The sequence below is a fragment of the Trachypithecus francoisi genome, unplaced genomic scaffold (genome assembly GCF_009764315.1).
Source record: "Trachypithecus francoisi isolate TF-2019V2 unplaced genomic scaffold, Tfra_2.0 Lachesis_group12, whole genome shotgun sequence".
NCBI classification, from domain to species: domain Eukaryota; kingdom Metazoa; phylum Chordata; class Mammalia; order Primates; family Cercopithecidae; genus Trachypithecus; species Trachypithecus francoisi.
In genome coordinates this window covers 80,541,748-80,551,123 of record NW_022681457.1, presented here as the reverse complement: position 1 = coordinate 80,551,123, position 9,376 = coordinate 80,541,748, and the positions used below count along the sequence as shown (strand labels likewise).

Sequence of the window (9,376 nt, the reverse complement as noted above, 5' to 3'; positions counted from 1 at the left end):
GCCTGGTCTCTTTGCCTTCTCTGACTTTCCTGGAAGAAACAGGAACCTAAAGCCTCAGCAACTACACCAAAACCTCGGGCCCTCTCTCCAGTCCACAGAGTCCTGGGTCCCTTTCACTTCTTGTGTCAATGCAGGACCTAGGTAGCCATCCAGAGGCCTCTGGGGCATCTGCTGTATCCTCTTTGCTTTGAGACCAGAGGTTTCAGGGCACGCTCTTAGAGGAGACAGAGGCACAGAACTGGAGCCCTAGGACATTGCCTTGGGGTTGCCAGAGCCCCACCTCTGGAAGGACAGATATTCCTGCAAGCACAGGAAAGATGTACTGCTGAGCCCCTGCAGCAAGCAGAGGCTCACAGACCTACCCTACTACCGACACCCCGGCCCTCTGGGAAGGACATGCCCCACCCCCATCATTAGCACAGAGGCACACCCTCTCCCTTCAGCCCCCCTCTAGGCATCCTCTGTCATACTTTAGAAAAGATGTCACCTCACCTTCTTAAGAGTCCTAGAGTCCGATCTCGCTCTTCCCCAGCATCCCCAGGCAGGCCTGAGAATGGACAGACCAGACTGTCGCCCGCACTTGAGGCCATGAAGTGAGCTTCCTATCACACTGCCACTGGCAGGCAGTAAGTGGGGTAGCTGGCCCCTGCACCTCTCTCTTGCCCACCCCAATCTAAGAGTCCAGGCAGCCCTGGATTGCCCTCCCACTGGTGAGCCCTAAGGCTGCAGTCCTGGCCGTCCCAGGGACCAGCAGCCTCCCACATGCTCCTTCCCACTGTGGCTGGCCTTAGGCAGAAGCGGGGGGTAAGGGAGGCCCTGACTGAGGGACAGGTCAACCCAGAAACCTCCTCCATATTCTATTGGAAATAAGGCCACTGCCATGCACATGTTCCTGCCTGGATGGTGCCCCATGGAGTTGCACAGGGCATAGGCTGAATGCCCATAAGAGGTATCGCTGGCTGAAAAAGCCCCAAGGCAGGTGCCCCAACCGAGCAGCCGGTTGTGGGAGGTGACAGAGCAGACTTCTCCCTGCTTGGCCTCCCATCCCAGTGGGCTCCTGGCACACCTGCAGCAGCCCCACCACCTCCAGCAGCAGTTCTCTGTGGTCTGACTTCTAGTCCTCACCACTGCAGGAAACTACTTTCAAACAAGCTATGGTTCTGAGCCCTGGCCATGCACCAGAATCACCTGTGCAATTTGAAAATTGCACATGTCCACCCGGAAAGTCTGATTCCGGTCTAGGTTGAGGCCCGGGTGGGTAGGTTTTAAAGGTCCTCAGTAGTTCTGAAGCATAGCCAGGGTACAGCCAGTCCACACTCATCCCCAGTACTCTCATCCCTTCCAATTGCCAGTTGGTTGGCAATTCCCAAATTACCTTTGACAGCGCAGCTCCCTGTGCTTCCCTCCAGGCTACAAATTCACCTGCTTCCTGAACATTTCCACTTGGATAATCCACAGGCCCTTCCAACTCAACATGTCCAACACTGAACTCATGAGCCCCTGCCTTTCCTCCCAGGAGCCGGGATGTACCCCTCCCCCAAGTCACCCCGCCAAAGGCACACTTTTGCAGGGGCTACCTACCTCCTCAGCCTGTCCAGTCAGGCACCAACAAATTTTCAAAATTGCGTGTTCCAGATCGGGGCCTGGCAGCCCCACGCTTCCCTCACGCCCTGCATCAGACCTCATCCTCTTTCCGCAGCAGCCTCCACTTTTCTCTCCAACCCCATCCTCTTTACTACAGCCAGAGTCATCCACAAAAATATCTGTCTGATCACACCATTCTGCTCAAAACCCTCCCATGGTCCCCAGTGTTAGGATCTTTCCATCCATGTTACTCACCCAGCCCTCACCCCACTTGCCAAATTGCCATAATTAGGCATCTGAAATGCTGCCCTCCAGCTACCTACTTCAAGCCTCAGCTCGGATGTTCCTCTTCTGTGACCCCTGCCTTCAGCCCTCAGTACCCACTTCTGCCAACACTGCCCTTGCTGTGCCCCAGTGACCCCCGTGTTTGCAAGAGTGTCCATACTCCAAGCCCTAAGCAGCACAGGAGGTGAGCTGTGCGGCGACTAGAGCAGAGTCAGACCCTGAAAGCTTCTGCGCAGAGGCTTAGCAACCCAAGAAGGCAGGTGAACTGGCCGCTGAGAGAAGAATCGGGTGGAGCAGAGAGCAGTTGCTGCAGGGCAGACAGCCAGGACCCCCAAATCTGCACGCACCAGCAGTCAGCCGCCCCACGCAGGGACCGGCCTTCCTCTTGCTCCCCGCCCTCACTCACTTTCTCCCGCCCTCGGCCCGGCCTCCCGGCACTCTACTTCGCGTGTCTACAAACTCAACTCCCAGTTTCCGTGCCTCTCTACCGCTCGAGTTCTCCACTCTCCATATCCGAGGGGCCCCTCCTAGCATCTACCCCCCTCCCAACCTAGGGGGACCTAGCCAAGCTAGGGGGGACTGGATCCGACGGGTGGAGCAGCCAGGTGAGCCCCGAAAGGTGGGGCGGGGCAGGGGCGCTCCCAGCCCCACCCCAGGATCTGGTGACGCCGGGGCTGGAATTTGACACCGGACGGCTGCGGCGGCGGGCATGAGGCTGCTGAGGGATGGAGTTGGGCCCGGCCTCCAGACAAGGCCCGCGGGCTCCGCCAGCAGCAGGTCCCTTGGGCCCCAGCCCTCGCTGCCACCCGGACCTGGAGCCCCACACCCGAGGTAAGCCAGCCCACTTGCCTGTTTCTGGTGCCAGCCCTGGATGGACGCTCCTGGGCTGGGGGAGTGGACAGGACCACCCCCCTGATCTCCTTTCTTGCATCCTCCCTCTCTTGGGCCCTCGGCACAGTTCTCTGCCCCTCCCAGCCCCTCAGTCCCTCTTGTCGCTTGTTGCACTGTGCTGGCCTTGCCGGCCCACTGTAATGTGAGGCTCCCGCTGCCGCTACAGGGAGCAGACTGGCTGCCAAGGCCACACTTTTGGCTAAAAGAGGCACTGCGAGGTGCACAGTCCTGGGCATGCGCCCTTTGAGCTTCGGGGGAAAGCCCAGCACTGGTCCCCGGAAAGGTGCCTAGAAGAACACGGTGCAGGACCCCGTGGTGAGTAGCAGGCTGGTGGATGGGGAGGCAAGGGCTAGAGAACCAAATGGCCCTAGACCACAAGGAGGTAGGAGGCAGGGCCTGAGCTGCCCTCAAGATACCTGCTCCCGGGCTCCCCCTAGCGCAGAGGGCTCCTAAGGCTGCCCTGCCTGCCTTTCCCTCCATCACGGAGAGCAGTCACTGGCCTGGCCCGGAGGCCCTGATTCCACTTAGCCAAGAGTCACACACCAGGACCTGGAGGACCACCCCAGGAAGGCCTGGGGGTCTGTTCCACAGGTGTGCAGGCATTCTGTGTGCTAGAGGATGGGGATGAGGGTGGCAGCTGGGACCCAAGAGGAGGTTGGCTAATGAGGACTTATGAAGGCTCTGGGGCCCCAAAAGGGTGTTTGGGAGTGCCAGAAGTGGGAGCTCAGGAGCGGCTGGCTGGAATCAGGAACGATGGCTCAAGGGGGAAACTTCTAGGAGCATGACTAGACTGCCAGATCCATAGGAGGCTGGGAGGGGGACAGCCCTAGACCAGCTCTCAGGGTAGCTCAGCTCTCAGAGACCAGGCTGGTATGGAAGCCTAGCTGGCCCTCCTGGGAGTGGCTCAGGCCTGAGTGTAGCTGAGGGGATGGAAGAGCCCACCCTGCTTGTGCTTGGCAGGCTCTGCCCCCTGGTGGCCACAGGAAGCCATGGCCCAGGCCCCATGTCTTCGAGGGTCCCACCACCCCCCGGCTCTGTGATCATCGGGGGACCCCTATGGTCAGAGGAGAGAACTCAGGTGGCTCTGGGTCCAGAACACAGTTCACAGAGGGGCAAGGTGAAGCAGCTCGGGGTGGGCAGCACAGCTTGAGGCTTGGGGCTCACTGTCATTAGATAACTCTTAGAGTGACCAACTAGCACCCTAATTCTTCTCCAGGCCTCAGCTTCCTTTCCAGCAGCCTGGGGTGAAGGCCTTTGTAGGACCAAGTGTGTCCAGCTACAACTCCCTCCAGCCACTTCCAGCATCTCCAGCCCTACAGCACAGAGCGGGAAGGTTCTGGGAAAAGAGGACCCCTCTCTCCCCTCTAGCTGTGTGACCTTGTAACCTTAGACAACCTCTGAGCTTCTCTGAGCCTTGTTTGCTCATCTGGAAAAAGGGGATTAAACCATTTACCTCATGGAGTTGTGAAAGAAGAGCCGCCAAGCACCTAACACATAGTAAAGTTCCCAGTGCAGCTACTTCTGCTGAGTTGAGTTCAGCTGTCCAGGCCCCTTGTTCCTCACCTGGAGAAACTGGGGTGGCAGGACGACCTCCCAAAAGATAACTCATCTCTTAATTTGCAAGCTGCCTCAAGAGGAGGGTGGGGGAACAGCTCAACAAAGGCTGATGGGCGCTCCTGGTGTTGATAGAGATGGAACTTGGACTTGGAGGCCTCTCCGCGCTGTCCCACTGCCCCTGGCCTAGGCGGCAGGTGAGTGCTTCTCCCAGTGACTCCTACCTGATGCTGAGGAAAGGCAGCTTGACTGGCGAGGGAGAGCAGTGCTTGGCTTGCGCAGCGGTTAGGTGTGGGAGGGGAAATGGTCAGCGAGGGACCAGGTGAATGGGAGGAGGAGCGGGACTTCTCTGAATGGTCGGTGCACGCAGGTGATTCCTCCCCTGGGCTCCCAGAGGCAGCAAACCCATTATACTGGAACCTAGGCCCTTCCTGAGCTTCCCCTCCACACAGCTAGGAGCCCATCCCCGGCCTGATCTCAGCCCAAGGCCAGCCCCTCCTTGAGGTCCTCCCTCCCCAAGCCCACCTGGGCGCCCTCTTTCTCCCTGAGACTCCACTTGGTCTCTCCGCGCAGCCTGCCCTGTGGCCCACCCTGGCCGCTCTGGCTGTGCTGAGCAGCGTCGCAGAGGCCTCCCTGGGACCCGCGCCCCCCAGCCCTGCCCCCCGCGAAGGCCCCGCGCCTGTCTTGGCGCCCCCCGCCGGCCACCTGCCGGGTAGGTGAGAGGGCGATGGGGCGGGAGGGGCTGGCCCGGGACACCGCGCGTGACTGGGTCTCATTCCAGGGGGAAGCACGGCCCGCTGGTGCAGTGGAAGAGCCCGGCGGCCGCCGCCGCAGCCTTCTCGTCCCGCGCCGCCGCCGCCCGCGCCCCCATCTGCTCCTCCCCGCGGAGGCCGCGCAGCGCGGGCTGGGGGCCCGGGCAGCCGCCCTCGGGCCGCGGGGGCGCGGGGCTGCCGCCTGCGCTCGCAGCTGGTGCCGGTGCGCGCGCTCGGCCTGGGCCACCGCTCCGACGAGCTGGTGCGTTTCCGCTTCTGCAGCGGCTCCTGCCGCCGCGCGCGCTCTCCGCACGACCTCAGCCTGGCCAGCCTACTGGGCGCCGGGGCTCTCCGACCGCCCCCGGGCTCCCGGCCCATCAGCCAGCCCTGCTGCCGACCCACGCGCTACGAAGCGGTCTCCTTCATGGACGTCAATAGCACCTGGAGAACCGTGGACCGTCTCTCGGCCACCGCCTGCGGCTGCCTGGGCTGAGGGCTCACTCCAGGGCTTTGCAGACTGGACCCTTACCGATGGCTCTTCCTGCCTGGGACTCTCCCGCAGAGTCTCACTAGCCAGCGGCCTCAGCCAGGGACGCAGGCCTCAGAGCTGAGAGGCCCCTGCCGGCGAGTGATGGACATCATCCCTGGACAGGTGGAGGGACAACTGACTAGCAGCCCCAGAGCCCTCACCCTGCCATCCCAGCCTAAAAGACACCAGAGACCTCAGTTATGGAGCCCTTCGGACCCACTTCTCACAGACTCTGGCACTGGCCAGGCCTCGAACCTGGAACTCCTCCTCTGATGAACCCTACAGTGGCTGAGGCATCAGCCCCTGCCCAGGCACTTTGGGGACAGCCTTTGAAGGACACATATTGCAGTTGCTTGGTTGAAAGCGCCTGTGCTGGAACTGGCCTGTACTCACTCATGGGAGCTGCCCCCTATTTATTATTTCTAAGTTATTTATTTACTTCTGTGGCTTGTCAGATCCTTTTCCTGGGCAGTGGGGGGCTAGGGAGAAGAGGCTAGATGGACATTATGCCTTGCTGATCGCATTCGCACACCTCAGGCTGACTCAGAAATCACAGACCTGACCTGGTTCTCCGGCCCCCACCCAGCAGCTCCGGGATGGGAGGCATGGAACACAGGCAGGGGCAGAGCAGGCAGCGAGGGTGCAGTCACTAGTCCTGGCAGGCTGCTCACTTGGGCCTGGACTTACCTCTGAGGAAAGAGATTGCAGAGTCTTCTGTGGAGAAAGCCCTGTCTATGTGACCTGTGGCATCTCTGAGGCCCCCGCTTAGTGTAAAGACACAGAAGCACCCATTGTCCCACCCCACAGTCATTAATCAGTGTCTTACCATCCAGGGAATTGTCTTGAAGATGCCTTGTCAGATATACACATGCCTCTGCTTGCAGACAGTCCAGCATGGTTAACTCACTATCCACATTCCATAAAGCAGCCCAGGGCATGAGGGCATCTGAAAAAAAGCTGAGGGTTGGGAGAGGGTGCGGTGGGGTACTGGCTTCGGTGAACGAAGCACAGAGCTCCATGGGGATAAGGAGGCAGGAAAGGATAAGGGCCCCAGAAGGATCTGCATCTTGGGTGATGAATAAGAATAATCATTAACTCGGCCGGGCGCGGTGGCTCAAGCCTGTAATCCCAGCACTTTGGGAGGCCGAGACGGGCGGATCACGAGGTCAGAAGATCGAGACCATCCTGGCTAACACGGTGAAACCCCGTCTCTACTAAAAAATACAAAAAAACTAGCCGGGCGAGGTGGCGGGCGCCTGTAGTCCCAGCTACTCCGGAGGCTGAGGCAGGAGAATGGCATAAACCCGGGAGGCAGAGCTTGCAGTGAGCTGAGATCCGGCCACTGCACTCCAGCCCGGGCAAGAGCGAGACTCCATCTCAAAAAAAAAAAAAAAAAAAAAAAGAATAATCATTAACTCAAACAAATATTTATTAAGCACCTATTATATGTCAGATACTGATTATATGATAGATGCCAAGGATACAGAAGTGAAAACAGACGTGATCCCTGCCCTTGAGAAGCTTCAACCAGGAGAGACAGACAATAAGTAAGCAGTTACAGTAAAAATTATTTAAATTCAATTTAGCAAGTGCTATGAAAAGGACAAGAAGCTGCCAGGCGCGGTGGCTCATGTCTGTAATCCCAGCACTTTGGGAGGCCGAGGCGGGCGGATCACGAGGTCAGGAGATCGAGACCATCCTGGCTAACATGGTGAAACCCTGTCTCTACTAAAAATACAAAAAAAAAAAAAAATTAGCCGGGCGAGGTGGTGGGCACCTGTAGTCCCAGCTACTCAGGAGGCTGAGGCAGGAGAATGCCGTGAACCTGGGAGGCGGAGGTTGCAGTGAGCCAAGATAGTGCCACTGCACTCCAGCCTGGGCAACAGAGCAAGACTCCATCTCAAAAAGAAAAGAAACAAAAGAAAAGAACAGGAAGCTAAGAAGTCCACACCTTCGTGGGGAAGAAAGGAGAAGTTAGTGCTGACCCTGGCCTCTCACACCACCCCAAGTCACCTCCAAAAGGCCAGGGCTGTCCCTGAGCTTTTCTGGATATGCTTTGAAACCTTGTTTCCCACGTCCTATACATTTGTACTGGGGAGGCCTCTGTGATTTTTCTTCTTTGGAAATGAGATGGGGGCATGGATGCAGAAAGGATGCTAAGTCTGAGGAACTGTGGGACATCCAGAGGGGTTGTCAGGAGGGAGTGGGATCTGCTGGTCTGGAGCTGCCGGAGGAGGTCTGGGCCGGACTGGTGTGAGAGCTGTCAGCACAGAGGCAGGAGCTGCAGCCGGGGATGGATGAGAGCACCATGAGAGACGGAGAGGGCATTTAATGCTGCTGACAGAAATTCCTTCCAATCTGCCTGTGTGCCTGCCTGCTTTGGCACAGGTGCCCCCTTCACCCAGGCTACAGTGAGGAGCTGGCAAGAGCTCTCTGAAGGCTGTGCCCATTCTGGGTCAAGGAGGAGAGATGTGTGTGTGCTCCCACTCTTCTGCATTCACTGCCCCAGTTCTAGATGCTCCCAACATTTTGATGCCTTTGCTCCCTTCAGACACCCTGTTGGCCCCTCTCTGCCTCCAAACGGATTCAGGATCCTTAGTTCCACCTTCCCTCCTGCAAAGAAAATGGCCCCAGGGCCATACAGTTTACAGAGGGCTGGCTGCAGGCAGAGAAGGACATTCTGTCAATTCCAGGGTTATTGGGGCCAGGCAGCCCCCTGCGGGTGAGACTTTAAAGCCTAGCCTAGTCCCCAAACCCTGCCACTCACTAGACATGGCTGCTCCAGAGCCAGTAAAGGAGACCGACTGAAGCCATCTCTGACAATGCTCACAGTGGCAGGGCCACAGCCCAAGCCAAAGGTGCTGGCTGTCGACACTCCCCAGGCTGCCAGCTTTTCAGGGAATAGTGCCCACCCCAGCTGGAGGCTGCATTCTGGGCTCCAGACAGCTTGTACTCAACATCTCAGAGTCCGGAACGAGACAGCAACAGCTCCAAAGACACATTCCCACATGAACTAGCCTCAGTATGCAATTCAGGACAACCCAAGTCAAAAGGAAGAAAGAGAGTGAAGGGAAGCAGGGGAGGGAGGGAGGAAGGAAGGAAGGAGGCAGGGAGGGAAGAAGGGAAGGAGGGAGGGAAGAAAGAAAGGGGAAAGAGAGAAAGCAAGAAGCAAGCAAGAAAGAAAAGGTTGTTTTCCCCAAAGGAAACAGGCTGCAGAGCGGTACCTCTGTTTACCACATAGTAGCTATAACCTGTCACTAGGTGGCACATTATAGCTCCTGGGGCCACAGGTGACTGGTCAATACTAAAGCCAAAGGCCATTTAGTCCTTTGAACTCTCAGAAGCATTCGATAGTATCAGTCCTCCTTGAAAACCTGTCTTCCTGTGACTCTCTTGGTTCCATACTCTCCGGGTTCTCCTTCCACTCCTCCAGAGGCTTATTCTCAGATGACTTCTGAGTTCCTCTTCCTCTCTCTGCCTCTCATGTTCCTCAGAGCTCTGATACTGACTCTCTCTCCTCTTCCCATTCTACTGTCTCCCTGAGCAGCACTGCCTGCTCCCATGGTTTCAGTTACCACCTCTATGCTGACCATGCTCACATTTTATCTCCAGCCTACAACGTTCACCTGAGCCCCAAGTCTGTAATTCCAATACCTCTATCTGTATATCCTGGGAGACCTCAGGCTTAACATACCTGTACTGGATGTCTTCCATTTGCTCCTTCAGATCTGCTGTCCACCCTTCTCCACCCTGCTCTGCTCCTCAATGAGCTTCCCTGCTG

The 9,376-nt window shown here is 57.8% G+C and overlaps 1 protein-coding gene across 1 annotated transcript; it reads left to right on the top strand.

Annotated features, from left to right (window-relative positions):
* The first annotated feature begins 2,133 nt into the window (after positions 1–2,133).
* Positions 2,134–6,034, top strand: ARTN (artemin). The gene is made up of 5 exons (XM_033226744.1): positions 2,134–2,700; positions 2,927–3,075; positions 4,450–4,511; positions 4,888–5,026; positions 5,096–6,034. The coding sequence occupies exons 3-5, from the start codon at positions 4,452–4,454 to the stop codon at positions 5,557–5,559; spliced, it is 663 nt and encodes a 220-aa protein (XP_033082635.1). The 5' UTR covers positions 2,134–2,700; positions 2,927–3,075; positions 4,450–4,451; the 3' UTR covers positions 5,560–6,034.
* The last annotated feature ends 3,342 nt before the right edge of the window (positions 6,035–9,376 follow it).